General features: G+C 67.5%; 1 protein-coding gene across 1 annotated transcript; it reads left to right on the top strand.

The window, feature by feature from the left end:
- The first annotated feature begins 1,716 nt into the window (after window positions 1-1,716).
- RDH8 (retinol dehydrogenase 8) lies at window positions 1,717-11,442 on the top strand. Its single transcript, XM_044995343.1, has 6 exons — window positions 1,717-1,876; window positions 2,824-2,985; window positions 3,747-3,926; window positions 4,105-4,198; window positions 6,443-6,626; window positions 10,622-11,442. Exons 1-6 carry the CDS (start codon window positions 1,771-1,773, stop codon window positions 10,844-10,846), a joined length of 951 nt encoding a protein of 316 aa, XP_044851278.1. The 5' UTR covers window positions 1,717-1,770; the 3' UTR covers window positions 10,847-11,442.
- Window positions 11,443-15,643: the final 4,201 nt, after the last annotated feature.

The following is a 15,643-nucleotide window of genomic DNA, read 5'->3' as shown; positions in this document are numbered from 1 at the left end:
CCTGCGCCCCCCCCCCGCGGCCGCGCTGCTGGGGGGCGCAGCGGGGGGCCAAGCGCAGCCTGAGGCCAGTTGGGAAAAGCCCATTCGAGCTCCGCCCCCCCGTGACCCAGCACGTCGGGGAGTTGGGGCTGCAGCCGAGGGGGGAGCCAGAGGAGCAGGGGGAGTTATACAGAGCCCCCACCCCACCCCACCCAGCAGGTCCCGCTCTTCCACCCCCTTGTGAGAGCTTCCGGGCTGGGCTGGGCTGGCAGGGGCTGCGGGTCGGGAGTGAGGGGCACCGGCAGGGATGGCGGGGGCAGGGATGGGCTGGCAGGGGGCTGTGGGTCGGGAGTGAGGGGCACCGGCAGAGCTGGGGGGGAGGGCTGGGCTGGCAGGGGCTGCGGGTCGGGAGTGAGGGGCACCGGCAGAGCTGGGGGGCAGGGATGGGTTAGCAGGGGGCTGTGGGTCGGGAGTGAGGGGCACCGGCAGGGCTGGGGGGCAGGGATGGGTTAGCAGGGGGCTGCGGGTCGGGAGTGAGGGGCACCGGCAGGGCTGGGGGGAACCCAGGGCTGGGGGAGTGAGGGCCCTCACTCTGGCCTTACATGGGTGTCCCCCCCCACACCCGGCCATGCCCCTCATCAGCTCAGAGCCCCAGGACCAGGAGCCACCTTTACCCTCCCCCTGTGACCTGCTTGGCTGCGGGGCCCCCACCCCGTGGGCGGCTCGTCCCACATTCCTGGCGGGGGGAGTCTCCGCCGCGCACCTGGCCAGCCGCCCCCGGGGCTCCCCCGTCAGGGGCTGACAGGAGCGGGGGCGGGAATCCCACAGCACAGAGCGCGCGGCCTCCCTGCCTCCCACCCCGTGCACTGGGAGGGGGAGGGACCCCCTGGAGGTCACAGCCAGGCAGGGATGGAACCCAGGAGTCCTGGCCCCCTCCCCTGCCATTGTCCCAGATGCCCGTTTGCTGCCCCCCCAGCCTGGTCCTATGGGGCAGGGGGTGCCGGGTTCCCACCCACATGCCCCAGGGCTCTGCCCCTCCCAGCCCCATGGGGAGTGGGACAGAGCCGGGGGTCGGGGCAGGTGGGTGCAGGGCCACAGGCCGTGCCGGGGGGGTGGATGTTCAGCACCAGGGCTGAGCTGGGGGGACGGGGCCAGCACGTGGGGGGCCTGGTGGCCTCACTCGCTCTAGTGGGCAGCGTCTGAGCCGGGGGGCGGGCAGGGGCAGCATCTCAGCCCCACACATGTCGCCATGGTGATGCCCCCCCCTTCTCTGGGTGCTCATGGCCCGAGGCCGCCCCACGGGGACAGTGGGAGGGGCTCAGAAGGTGGGAGGGGGAGGGGTGTGAAGGGTGGGGCAGGGGAGGGGGGGCGGGGGCCCTGGGAGGGCAGGGGATGGGGGCCCTGGGAGGGCAGGGGATGGGGCACCAGGGGCTGAGGGGAGGGGGCCCTGGGAGGGCAGGGGCTGGGGGGCCAGGCGCTGGGGGGAGGGGGCCCTGGGAGGGCAGGGGCTGGGGGGCCAGGCGCTGGGGGGCGGGGGCCCTGGGAGGGCAGGGGCTGGGGGGCCAGGGGCTGGGGGCGGGGGCCCTGGGAGGGCAGGGGATGGGGGGCCATGCGCTGGGGGGAGGGGGCCCTGGGAGGGCAGGGGCTGGGGGGCTGGGGGGAGGGGCAGGCCTCAGCCCGCCCGTCCTGGCCCCACGGGGCTCAGGGCTGCCCGGGGACTGGCTGATCCCTGGCCCCACGTGACACCGGGACTGATCCCATAAGAGCCTGTGGGTGGCGGGTGGCTCAGGCATGGGCAGCGCGGGGCCGAGGACGGTGCTGGTCACGGGCTGCTCCTCGGGCATCGGGCTCCGCCTGGCCGTGCAGCTGGCACAGGACCCCGGCCAGCGCTACCAGGGTGAGGGGCTGCCGGGCGTGGGGGCTGTGGGGAGCCGCAGGGGGGCACAGGCGCCGGGGTGCAGGACGGGGTGTGGGGGGTGCAGGATGCGGGGAGGCCTGTGGGGTGCGGGGGCTGTGGGGAGCCACAGGGGGGCACAGGCGCCGGGGTGCAGGACGGGGTGCGGGGGGGGTGCGGTGCCCAGGCACTGCCCCCACCCGCGCTGGGGATCGCTGGGGGGGGGCCGGGGGGGCCAGCAGTGCCCTCTGGGCCCAGCACAGCCTGGCATTGGGGGCTGCAGTGAGGCCCAGCAGTGGGGGTGACCTGGTGCCCCCCAGCCAGTGCCCCACCCCCGCCTGGCAGCCCCCTGCAGCCTGCCCCTGCCCCGTCCCCTCCCCCCGGGGATTATCCCAGAGAGCAGATTGTGGGGCCGCCTGGAGGGCACTTGCATAACCCCCCCCCCCTGCGCCTGAGCTGCCAGCCCCAGCCAGGCCGTGACCCTCCCCCCCGCTCAGTGACACGGGCCCAGGCCCGGCTAACGCCGCTGCATGGGGGCAGCCGCCCCCCTCCCCCCGTTCCTGGACCCTGTGACACCAAAGCCTCTTAGGGAGCGAGAATCCCGGCTTGACCCCTTGACCTCCCTGCTCTGAGCCACCCTCCCCCCGTCTGGTGCCAGGCTGGGGGGGCAGGGGGAGGGGCTGTGCCAGGCAGGGGGTGGGGGGAGGGGCCCTGCCAGGTGGGGGGAGGGCAGGGGGGGGCTGTGCCAGGTGGGGGGGCAGGGGGGAGGGGCGGTGCCAGGCGGGGGGGCAGGGGGAGGGGCCGTGCCAGGCGGGGGGAGGGGGGCAGGAGGGGCTGTGCCAGGCGGGGGGGAGGGGCCGTGCCAGGCGGGGGGCGGGGGGGCAGGAGGAGCCCAGGGGCCTGGCTGGGCCCCGTGTCGCGCCCCCCCTCAGACCCGCTGCGCCCTCCAGTCGTCGCCACCATGCGGGACCTGCAGAAGAAGGAGACGCTGGAGCGGGCGGCGGGCGCAGCCCTGGGCAGGACCCTCAGCATCCGGCGCCTGGACGTCTGCAGCGACGCCTCGGTGGCCGAGTGCCTGGGCAGCCTCCCCCAGCGCCGGGTGGACGTGCTGGGTGAGGCAGCAGGGGGCAGGGGAGGGGCTGTGCCAGGGGGAGCTGGGGGGGCACTGGGGGGCTGTGCCAGGGGGAGTTGGGGGGACACTGGGGGGGTTGTGCCAGGGGGAGTTGGGGGGACAGTGGGGGGTTGTGCCAGGGGGAGCTGGGGGGGGCAGTGGGGGGGTTGTGCCGCGGGGAGTTGGGGGACACACTGGGGGGCTGTGCCAGGGGAAGCTGGGGGGGCAGTGGGGCGGTTGTGCCGCGGGGAGTTGGGGGGACAGTGGGGGGGTTGTGCCGCGGGGAGTTGGGGGGACAGTTGGGGGTTGTGCCAGGGGGATTTGGGGGGGCAGTGGGGGGGGTTGTGCCGCGGGGAGTTGGGGGGACAGTGGGGGGGTGCCGGGGGGAGTTGGGGGGGACACGGGGGTTGTGCCGTGGGGAGTTGGGGAGGACACTGGGGGGTTGTGCCGTGGGGAGTTGGGGGGCAGTGGGGGGGGTTGTGCCGTGGGGAGTTGGGGGGGACACTGGGGGGTTGTGCCCTGGGGAGTTGGGGGGACACTGGGGGGTTGTGCCGTGGGGAGTTGGGGGGACACTGGGGGGTTGTGCCGCGGGGAGTTGGGGGGACAGTTGGGGGTTGTGCCGTGGGGAGTTGGGGGGGACAGTGGGGGGTTGTGCCGCGGGGAGTTGGGGGGGCACTGGGGGGCTGTGCTGTGGGCTCAGCGGGGCTCTCTCTGCCCACATCGGGCTGGGGGGGCCAGGGGCTCTGAGCGTCTCCCCCCCAGTGAACAACGCGGGTGTGGGGCACATCGGGCCCATCGAGAGCATCAGCATCGCGGAGATGAAACGCGTCTTCGAGACCAACTTCTTTGGGGCCGTGCGCATGGTGCAGGCCGTGCTGCCCGGCATGAAGCAGCGCCGCAGCGGCCACATCGTGGTGATGAGCAGCGTCATGGGGCTGCAGGGTGAGGGGCTGGCAGCACCCGGGGGGGCAGCGGCAGGGGGCAGTGGGGGGCCAGGGGGCAGTGGGGGGGTACAGCAGGCCATGGGGGGTGCAGTGGGTTAATGGACCCCGGTGGCCCCCCCGCCGCACTTCTCCCCACAACCGCACTGCCCCCCCCAAGTTCACCCCCCTCCCCACAGGCATCGTGTTTAACGACGTCTACGCAGCCTCCAAGTTCGCCATGGAGGGTTTCTGCGAGAGCCTGGCCGTGCAGCTGCTCCAGTTCCACGTCTTGTGAGTGCCGGGGGGGCCTGGGGCGGGCAGGGGGGCTGGGGGAGAGGGCCCACGGTGGGGCTGGGGTCCCCAGTTGCTCCCCAGGCCAGGCCAGAGCACAGGCCTCAGGCCCCAGCCCCGTCTGCCAGGCCTGCTGCTGCCAGTGCCCCGGGGGCTGGGTGGGGGGCTCAGGCTGCCCAGGTACACGGACCCCCGCCCCAGAGCCGAGCGCCCGCAGCCCCCCTGGCCCCCCAGCCCTGGAGCCGAGCGCCCGCAGCCCCCCCGGCCCCCCTGCCCCGGAGCCGAGCGCCCGCAGCCCCCCCGGCCCCCCTGCCCCGGAGCCGAGCGCCCGCAGCCCCCCCGGCCCCCCCGCCCCGGAGCCGAGCGCCCGCAGCCCCCCCGGCCCCCCAGCCCGGGAGCCGAGCGCCCGCAGCCCCCCCGGCCCCCCCGCCCCGGAGCCGAGCCACCGCAGCCCCCCCCGCCCCCCAGCCCCGGACCCGTGCGCCCGCAGCCCCCCCGGCCCCCCAGCCCTGGAGCCGAGCGCCCGCAGCCCCCCTCAGCCCCCCAGCCCCAGAGCCGAGCGCCCGCAGCCCCCCTGGCCCCCCAGCCCTGGAGCTGAGCGCCCGCAGCCCCCCTCAGCCCCCCAGCCCCAGAGCCGAGCGCCCGCAGCCCCCCTGGCCCCCCAGCCCTGGAGCTGAGCGCCCGCAGCCCCCCCCCGCCCCCCAGCCCCGGAGCCGAGCGCCTGCCGCCCCCCCCCCCCGGCCCTGGAGCCGAGCGCCGGCAGCCCCCCCCCCCGCCCCGGAGCCGAGCGCCTGCCGCGCCCCCCCCGGCCCCCCAGCCCTGGAGCCGAGCGCCTGCAGCCCCCCCCCCGGCCCCGGAGCTGAGCGCCCGCAGCCCCCCCCCAGCCCTGGAGCCGAGCACCTGCAGCACCCCCCCCGGCCCCCCAGCCCTGGAGCTGAGCACCCGCAGCCCCCCCCGGCCCCGGAGCCGAGCGCCCGCAGCCCCCCCCAGCCCTGGAGCCGAGCGCCTGTGTCAGAGTCTGCACCCTCACTTGAAGCTGGGGGGTTTCAAAGTGAGGACCCGCATGTCTTCCCCCACCCCAAAATCCTAGGGTAGGTCCCCTTAGCTGCCACCACCGCGGTCAATACGTGGGCCGGGACACCCCTGTTTCCCCCCTGTCTCCCTTCAAAGACACTCCCTGGGAACACAGATCAGCTCACCGAGGAGGAACCTTCCCCCTCCCCTCTCTGCCCTCTCTCCAGCCTGCTCTGGAGAGAGAGATACCTTGATTCAAACTCCTTGAATCTCCCACACCCAGGGAAGCAGCCCACTTCCCCCCTCCCTCTCTGCTAGCCACTCTGGGAATCGCCGAGAGAGAGCGTCTTAGCCCCTCCCCCTATATCCACAGTGGAAGGGATTTAATCAAATCTTTATAGGAAGAATTTATTAAAAGAAAACAAGAAAATACAGAATCTCTATGAGTCCAAGCTGGACACTCATAGGGTATAACCTTGCTAAGTTCTGGAGAGAATCCTCCCTCCTTCTCAGTACAACCAGTACAAGCAGAGTTAAGAATAATCAATAACAAACACACAGAACTGCAAGCATAGGATTATTAGGTGAGGACACCAAGTATCTTTCTAATATTCACTATCTTGACTAGAAGAAATTAGTTCAGAAAGGTAGAAACTTGTAGACTTGATTAAAACATCTGGACTCTTGTAACTCCAGACGGCTAAGAACAAAACACACACACAGAGGGGAAAAGTTCCCTCCTAGGAATTTCAAATTCTCTTCCCTGATTGGCCCTCAGGTCAGGTGCCCACCAGGTACTATGCTTTAACCCTTTACTAACTATTCATGACAGGCTCCCCCCCCCCGACCCACCAGCCCTGGAGCTGAGCACCCGCAGCCCCCCCAGCCTCGCAGCCCCGGAGCCGAGCGCCTGCAGCCCCCCCGGCCCCCCAGCCCCCGATCCGAGCATCCGCAGTCCCCCCCAGCCTCGCAGCCCCGGAGCCGAGCGCCTGCAGCCCCCCTGGCCCCCCAGCCCCCGATCCGAGCACCCGCAGCCCCCCCAGCCTCGCAGCCCCGGAGCCGAGCGCCTGCAGCCCCCCCGGCCCCCCAGCCCCCGATCCGAGCATCCGCAGTCCCCCCCAGCCCCGGAGCCGAGCGCCCGCAACCCCCCCGGCCCCAGATCCGAGCGCCCGCAACCCCCCCAGCCCCGGAGCCGAGCGCCCGCAGCCCCTGAGGCTCTGCTCCCCGCAGCGTGTCCCTGGTGGAGCCGGGCCCGGTGAACACGGACTTTGAGCTGAAGCTGATGGAGGACGTGTCCCGCTCCGAGTTCCCCGGCACTGACCCGGCCACGCTGCGCTACTTCCAGGAGGTCTATCTGCCGGCCTCCCGCGAGATCTTCTCCACCATGGGCCAGAGCCCCGAGGCCGTGGCCAAGGTGGGTTCCCCTCCGGGCCTCCCGTGGCCTGCGGCTCCCTCCCCCCAGCAAGCCCCATGGACCTGGCCATCTCCCTGCCCGGGGCTGGCCTCCTGCAGCCGCCCAGGCTCCGTGGCCAGCCCCACGCCCAGCCCCCGCCCAGTGTCTGGCACGCCCGGCCCCCCCCCAGTGTATGGCACGCCCAGCCCCCCCCAATGTCTGGCACGCCCGGCCCCAGCCCCCCCCCGTGTCTGGCACGCCCGCCCCCCACCAATGTCTGGCACGCCCGGCCCCAGCCCCCCCCATGTCTGGCACGCCCGGCCCCCCCCCCCAATGTCTGGCACGCCCGGCCCCCGCCCCCCCCATCGTCTGGCACACCCCGCCCAGCCCCCCCCAATGTCTGGCACTCCCGCCCCCCCGCCCCCCCCATGTCTGGCACGCCCGGCCCCAGCCCCCCCCATAGTCTGGCACGCCCGGCCCCCCCCAATGTCTGGCACGCCCGGCCCGAGCCCCCCCTTCGTCTGGCACACCCCGCCCAGCCCCCCCCAATGTCTGGCACACCCGCCCCCCCCGCCCCCCCCATGTCTGGCACGCCCGGCCCCAGCCCCCCCCATCGTCTGGCACGCCCAGCCCCCCCCATGTCTGGCACGCCCGGCCCCCCCCAATGTCTGGCACGCCCGGCCCCCGCCCCCCCATAGTCTGGCACACCCCGCCCAGCCCCCCCCTAATGTCTGGCACGCCCGCCCCCCCCGCTCCCCCCACCCCCCCGTGTCTGGCACGCCCGGCCCCAGCCTCCCACTGCTGGGCCTCACCCCGCCTAGAGAATCAGCTGAAGCGCCAAGTGCTGGGGAGGGGGGATGCTCCTGGACAGACAGACGGACATGGACTGGGGGGAGGCTGGAGGGGACGGACAAGGGGGGCCGACAGACAGACAGACAGCTGTTGGGTTCTCTCCCCGGCTCTTGGAGGGAAGCAGGGCCTAGTGGTGAGAGCGGGGGGAGGGGGGCTGTGACGGCGCTGCCCAGGGAGCCAGCTGAGGTCACTCAATCAGGGTGAGCTGCAAACCCACCGGGGCAGACAAACCCCAGGCGCTGGGGGGGGGGAGCTGAGGGGGGGCAGAAAAACCCCCGGCCCCGGGGGGGGGGGCTGAGGGGGGGCAGACAAACCCCAGGCGCTGGGGGGGGGGGAGCTGAGGGGGGGCAGACAAACCCCAGGCGCTGGGGGGGGGGGGGAGCTGAGGGGGGGCAGACAAACCCCAGGCGCTGGGGGGGGGGGGGGGGCTGAGGGGGGGCAGACAAACCCCAGGCGCTGGGGGGGGGGGTTGTTCCAATCCCTAGATTTACCAACCAGCACAAACAGCTTCTCTAGCACCTCCCTGGTTACTCCGAGTCCAAACCCCGCAGCCCCCTCCCCGTGCCCAGCCCCCGGCCTCGGCCAGACCCCCGGCAGAGACCAGGAGGGTCACTGAAAACCTTCTCTCCTCATAGAAAGAAAAGGTTCTTCCACCCCCGCAGGATCAGCCACACGCCCAGGTCCAATGAGAACTCAGATCTGAGCCCAAATACCCGCTACAGCCAGTTCCTATTAACTCAGCTACAATGTATTGAAAAGCAAAGGGGGCGAGTCGGTTAAGAGACCAATGTCCAGACAGACGTGAATTCAGTTCTTGAGGGGCCGACACAGCAGAGAGGAGCTTGTAGCTGCCAAAAGTCCTTCAGGAGCCGTGCAGAGGTTCCAGTCCCATGTCCATGTTCAGGGGGCTCCAGCCAGTGACTGGGGGTCTCAGTCCTTGTGGCTGAAGGTTTCCCCCTCTTGGAACCCAGAGCAGCTCGGAGGTGAAGCAGGATCGTGGCCCAGGGTTTTGATACATTTCCAGCCGCCTTTGGGCCTGAGGAAACAATCGGCCTCACTCTCCTGCTCCCAGCCAGCCTGGCCATGAGCCCAGGGGATGTACCCAGGAAAGGGGTCAGATGCGGGTTACCCCAACTGCCTGCAGAGAGAGACAGACAATAACACGGTTTCCCTCAAGTGTCTTCCTAAAATCAGAGCTCTGGCGATAGCCGAGACTTGTCGCTGCCACCCCAGGCCCTGAGCACCCAGCTCCCTTCTGCCTCCGGCGCTGCGGCTGCGTTTCCCAGCCCGGCCCCTTTACGCACTAACCAGTCTCTAAAGCTGGGCCCTGGGTCGGGTCGGTCGGGGGGTAATTAGCTCTTTCGGGCCCTGTCCCCTTTCATTGAGACGTCAGATCACACTCCTAACGTCCCAGCTGGAAAGGGTTAACCTGGGGCTGGTGCCAGCGGTGGGTTTGAAGGGGGACGTCCCGCTGTGGGGAGCGAGGGGCCGGATCGCCCTGGGCGGGGGGTGCGTGCTGGCCTCTGTGGAGGGGTGAAGCCCAGGACCCCTCAGTCAAGTGCCATGGGGGGCAGGGAGCTTTGACCCCAGCTTTGGGGCTCCCTCCATTTCCCCAGCCAGCCCCAAACTAAAACCCCTCCAGCAGGCTCCTCCCAGCCACCGCCCTGGCTCCTCCCCTGCCTCGGTCCAGCTCCCGGGCAAAGGTGTCACCTGGCCCCACCCCCTCCTGGGCTCAGCTTACAGGCTCACCTGTCCCGTCACCAGTGCAGACAGTCTCAATAGCAACATTCCCAGGTCAATCCGCCCCACTCCCTGCTCCGTCACACCCGGCTCGGGGCGGGGACGGCTAGTGGCAGCCAGGGGCCGGCCTGCAGCAGCAGGGTGGGCAGCTGAGCCAGGCGGACAGAGGGACAGGCGGGCGCAGGGGGCAAGCTGGGCGGGCGGACAGGCGGGCGGGGCGAGCGAGCCAGGCGGGCGGACAGGCGGGCGGGGCGAGCGCGCCGGGCGGGCAGGGCGAGCGAGCCAGGCGGACGGACGGACGGGCGGGGCGAGCGAGCCAGGCGGACGGACGGGCGGGCAGGGCGAGCGAGCCAGGCGGACGGGCGGGCGGGCGGGCGAGCGAGCCAGGCGGACGGACGGGCGGGCGGGGCGAGCGAGCCAGGTGGGCGGGCGGGGCGAGCGAGCCAGGCGGACGGACGGGCGGGCGGGGCGAGCGAGCCAGGCGGGCGGGCGGGACGAGCGAGCCAGGCGGACGGACGGGCGGGCGGGGCGAGCGAGCCAGGCGGGCGGGACGAGCGAGCCGGGCGGACGGGCGAGCGGGCGGGCGGGGTGAGCGAGCCAGGCGGACGGGCGGGCGGGGCGAGCGAGCCAGGCGGACGGGCGAGCGGGCGGGCGGGGCGAGCGAGCCAGGCGGACGGGCGGGCAGGGCGAGCGAGCCAGGCGGACGGGCGAGCGGGCGGGGTGAGCGAGCGAGCCCGGCGAGCGAGCCAGGCGGGCGGACGGGGCGAGCGAGCCGGACGGGCGGACGGGGCGAGCGAGCCAGGCAGGCGGACGGGGCGAGCGAGCCAGGCGGGCGGACGGACGGACGGGCGGGCGGGGCGGGCGAGCCAGGCGGGTGGACAGGCGGACGGGGCGAGCGAGCCAGGCAGGCGGACGGGCGGGCGGGGCGAGCGAGCCCGGCGGACGGGCGGGCGGGGCGAGCGAGCCGGGCGGGCGGGGCGAGCAAGCCGGGCGGCGGGGGCGAGCGAGCCGGGCGGGCGGGGCGGACGGGGCGAGTGAGCCAGGCGGGCGGACGGGGCGAGCGAGCCAGGCGGCGGGACAGGCGGACGGGGCGAGCGAGCCAGGCAGGCGGGCAGGCGGACGGGCGGGCGGGGCGAGCGAGCCGGGCGGGCGGGGTGAGCGAGCCGGGCGGGGCGAGCGAGCCGGCGGGCGGGCGGGGCGGACGGGGCGAGCGAGCCGGGCGGGCGGGGCGAGCGAGCGAGCCAGGCGGGCGGACAGGCGGACGGGGCGAGCGAGCCAGGCGGGCGGGGCGAGCGAGCCAGGCGGGCGGGGCGAGCGAGCCGGGCGGGGCGAGCGAGCCAGGCGGGCGGGCGGGCGGGCGGGCGGGGCGAGTGAGCCGGGTGGACGGATGGGCGGGCGGGGCGCTGACCCCTCTCTCCCGGCAGGCCGTGGTGCAGGTGATCGGCGCCGCTCGCCCCCCGTTCCGCACACTCACCAACCCGCTGTACACGCCGCTGACGGCGCTGAAGTTCGCCGACCCCTCGGGGGAGCTGTCCGTGCGCACCTACCACAACCTGCTCTTCAACTACGGCGCGTTCTTCCACCTCAGCATGCGGGCCCTGCGCTGCCTGACCTGCCAGTGCTTCCGCCGCAGGGTCGCCCCGGCCTGAGCCGCCGCCCAGCTCCCGCACGCGTCCCCGCGTCGCCGGGGTGGAGAATCCCCCCGAACCCCGTTCCACTGGCGGCTTCCCTTCGCCGCGCGCCCTTTATTTCCGGCTGGAGTTCTCTAGCCTCAGCTTCCAGCTGCTCGGGCGCTGGCTGCGGGAGTGGGGAGCCGGGTATTAAATCTCTGGTCCCCACGCAGGTTCCTCCGGCCTGAGCACGTGGAGTCTGTCCCTCCAAGGCAGGTTTCTAACCCTGGAATCCTTCTCGTGGCTCTTCTCTGAGCCTCCTTCTGGCCCCCGAACCGGGCCCAGGATTCCAGCAGCAGTCGCCCCAGAGCCAAATCCAGAGGGAAAATAGCCTCTCGGCTCCTACCCGACATTGCCCTGGTCACGCACCCCAGGATCTCTTACCCCGTTTGTCCCCAGCGTCACACGGGCAGCTCGTGTTCAGCTGATTCTCCACCACGGTTTTCAGAGTCCCTGCTCCAGGATAGAGCACCCAGGCTGTAAGACCGGCCTGCACGCTTTGCCCCTGGATGTCGACATTCCCATTTAGCTGCATTAAAACACATGTCGTTTTCTTGCACTTCGCAAGCGGTCTGGATCGGTGACCGGTCCGGATCGCTCTGGATCGGTGACCGGTCCGGATCGCTCTGGATCGGTGACCGGTCCGGATCGCTCTGGATCGGTGACCGGTCTGGATCGCTCTGGATCGGTGAATGATCCGGATCGCTGTGGATCAGTGACCGGTCTGGATCCATGTGTATCAGTGACCGGTCCTCACCCCTATATTTACCATACCTCCATTTTTATGTGTTCTGCAAACTTGATTAGTGATTTTATGTTTTCTTCCAGGTCATTATACAGCTGTTAAATAGCGTAGGGCCCTGTGGGACCCCCTGGACACACGCACTGGCTGACAATCCCCCATTTAGTTACCTTTGGAGAGTTTTCCATTAGCCAGTCTGTAATCCCATTCGTGTGGGTCATGTTCATTTTATATCGGTCAAAATGCCATGTGATAGCAAGTCAAACGTCTTAATATTGGGTCAACACTATTCCCTTTATCAGCCAAACTTGTAATCGAATCAAAAAAGGCATCAAGTTAGTTTGCCAGGATCTATTTTCCATAATCCCGTGTTCATTAATTCTTTATGAATCCAGTCCCAGATCAGCCGCGCCATAATTTTGCCCAGGATCAATGTCAGGCTGACATGCCTATAATTATCCCGATTATCCTGTCGACAGTTGTTAACCGTTGGCCCAACATTCCCGTCCTTTCAGTCTTCTGGAACTTCCCCAGTGCTCCAGGACTTGTTGAAAATCAACATTAATGATCCAGTGACCTCCTCAGCCAACTCTTTGAAAACTCTTGGATGCAAGTTATCTTGATCTGCTGATTTTAAAATGTCGGATGTTAGTAGCTGGTGTCTAACATCCTCTTGAGTTACTCTGGAATGGGAAGTGGTTTATCATATGATATGACTAGATCATCTGGCTTTTTTCCAACTATAGAACTGTGGAATATTTAGTGAACACTGCTGCCTTTTCTGCATTATTATTGACAGTTTACTCCTGGGGGAATTCTGCACCAAGAAAATTAACAATTCTGCACACAGTATTTTAAAATTCTGCAAAATTCTGCATATTTTATTTGTCAAAATAACACGTTATAATCACACTAGTTTCAGCTATTTTTGGTCATTTATTTCAAAATCTCTGCCAGCAAGTCTGGCTGTAACAATACAGACAACAAAAAAGATTCAGGAAATGTTTTTTGACAAATAGATTCCTTACTACACATGTTAATCCAGAACTGAGTAACCATCAGGGGCGGCTCTACAGCCTGCCGCCCCCCCGGGAAAGGGCCGCCCCAGGCGGGTGCTTGCCCCGCTGGGCTCTGGAGCCGGCCCTGGTAACCATTCATTGAAACTACCACCCGGAACCGGATTTCCTGCCCCCCTCCGAAGCAGGGCCAAGGCTGGGGGGAGTCAGGGGCTGAGGGAGAGGGAAGGAGCCTGGGTGGGAACATGGAGGGTTGTTGGGGGTGGGTGGGAAAAGTCTGGAACAGGTTTTTTGGAGGAGGGGAGATTGTTAGGGAGCTTCCCGCATGCAGACCCTGGCTGACCCCAGCCTCTGCCATTCAGTCAGGCACATCTGCCCCGTCCCCATGTGTCTCTGAGCCCCCACCCAGCCGCCCCTGTTCCCTCTCCCCCCGGCCTCATGTTTCTCTGCGCCTCCCTCCCCCCGTGGCCCTGCGCCTCCCTCCCTCCCTCCGTGGCCCTGCGCCTCCCTCCCTCCGTGGCCCTGCGCCTCCCTCCCTCCCCCCGTGGCCCTGCGCCTCCCTCCCTCCCTCCGTGGCCCTGCACCTCCCTCCCCCCGTGGCCCTGCGCCTCCCTCCCTCCGTGGCCCTGCGCCTCCCTCCCTCCCTCCGTGGCCCTGCGCCTCCCTCCCTCCCTCCCTCCATGGCCCTGCGCCTCCCTCCCTCCCTCCGTGGCCCTGTGCCTCCCTCCCCCCGTGGCCCTGCGCCTCCCTCCCCTGTGGCCCTGCGCCTCCCTCCCTCCCTCCGTGGCGCTGTGCCTCCCTCCCTCCCTCCGTGGCCCTGCGCCTCCCTCCCCCCGTGGCCCTGCGCCTCCCTCCCTCCCTCCGTGGCCCTGCGCCTCCCTCCCTCCCCCCCTTGCCGAGTGCCTCCCTCCCTCCCTCCGTGGCCCTGCCCCTCCCTCCCCCCGTGGCCCTGCGCCTCCCTCCCTCCGTGGCCCTGCGCCTCCCTCCTTCCGCCGTGGCGCGGCGCCTCCCTCCCTCCCCCCGTGGCCCTCCGCCTCCCTCCCTCCCTCCGTGGCCCTGCGCCTCCCTCCCTCCCCCGTGGCCCTGCGCCTCCCTCCCTCCCCCCGTGGCCCTGCGCCTCCCTCCCCCCGTGGCCCTGCGCCTCCCTCCCTCCCTCCGTGGCCCTGCGCCTCCCTCCCCCGTGGCCCTGCGCCTCCACTCCCATTCAGCCCCTGCCCCAGCTCGTCCCCCCCAAGCCCTTATGAGCCCCTGTCTGCCCCACGCCCTGCACCCCACGCCTCTGTCTCCCCAGAGCCCCTGTCTCCTCGTCCTGACCTGACCCGCTGGCTGGCTGGGAGCTGCTGCTGTGTTCTAGTGCCACGGCGCCCTCTCCTGGGCCAAAGGCGGAACTGCAGAAGTTATTTTCTGCTGGGAGCAGCCGCTGTTCTTGCAACACTTCGCCCTCTGGTGGGAAAAAGGCAGAACTGCGGCCACGTTTGGCAGAAGCTTTTTTCTGCGCAAGAACATAGAGCTCTGCGGCGCTCATTAATTATGCGCGTGTGCAGTAGCGGCGAATTCCCCAGGAGTAAATTCTACCATTTCCATCGAGAACATCAGACTGGGTCAGACCCAGGGTCCAGCCAGCCCAGTGTCCTGTCGGCCGACAGGGGCCAGTGCCAGGCGCCCCAGAGGGAGGGACCAGACCAGGGAACCATCCGCTGCCGCCCATTCCCAGCTGCTGGCAAACAGAGGCCAGGGACACCCTCCCTGCCCAGCCCGGCTAATAGCCACTGACGGACCTTCCTCCATGAACTTTTCCAAGCTGAACAGTCCCAGTCTTTTTAATCTCTCCTCATGTGGCAGCCGTTCCATCCCCCGAATCATTTTTATTGTCCTTTTCGGAACCTTTTCCAATTCCAATATTTCTGTTTTGAGATGGGGCAGTCACATCTGCACACAGAATACAAGGTGTGCACATACCATGGATTTATACAGAGGCAACATGATATTTTCTGTCTTATTATCTCTCCCTTTCTTAATGGTTCCCAACATCCTGTTCACTTTTTTGACAGCCGCTGCACATGGAGTGGATGTTTTCAGGGAACTATCCACAGTGACTCCAAGATCTTTCTCGAGTGATAACAGCTAATTCAGACCCCATCATTGTATATGTACAGTTGGGATGGTGTTTTCCACTGTGCATTACTTTGTATTTATCAACACTGATTTGGTTGCCCAGTCACCCAGTTTTGTGAGATCCCTTTGCAGCTCTTCACAGTCTGCCTGGGACTTAACTATCTTGAGTAGTTTTGTATCATTTGCCACCTCATTTTGCCACCTCACTGTTTACTCGTTTTTCCAGATCATTTCTGAATATGTTGACTGGGACTGGGCCCAGTACAGACCCCTGGGGGACACCACTATTTACCTCTCTCCATTGTGAAAACTGACCAGTTATTCCTACCCTTTGTTTCCTGTCTTTTAACCAGTTTCCGATCCATGAGAGAACCTTCCCTCTTATCCCATGACAGCTTACTTTGCTTAAGAGCTTTTGGTGATGGACCTTGTCAAAGCTTTCTGAAAATCTAAATACACTATAACCACTGGATCCCCCTTGCCTACCTGCTTATTGACTCCGTCAAAAAAATCTAGTAGATTGGCGAGGCGTGATTTCCCTTTACTAAAACCATGTTGACTCTTCCCCAGCAAATTATGTTCACCTCTGTGTCTGACAATTTTGTTCTTTTCTATAGTTTCAACCAGTTTGCCGGGTACTTAAGTCAGGCTCACAGGCCTGTGATTGCCAGGATAAACCTCTGGAGCCCTTTTTAAAAATTGGCGTCACATTAGCTACCCTCCAGTCATTTGGTACAGAAGCTGATTTAAGTGATAGATTACAGACTATGGTTAGTATTTCTACAATTTCACATTTGAGTTCCTGCAGAACTCTTGGGTGAATACCGTCTGGTCCGGTGACTTATTACTGTTTAGTTTATCAATTTGTTCCAAAACCTCCTCTGATGACACCTCAATCATTAG

Source organism: Mauremys mutica, chromosome 20, assembly GCF_020497125.1.
Source record: "Mauremys mutica isolate MM-2020 ecotype Southern chromosome 20, ASM2049712v1, whole genome shotgun sequence".
Classification (NCBI taxonomy): Eukaryota; Metazoa; Chordata; order Testudines; family Geoemydidae; genus Mauremys; species Mauremys mutica.
This window is presented reverse-complemented; position numbering and strand designations above follow the sequence as displayed.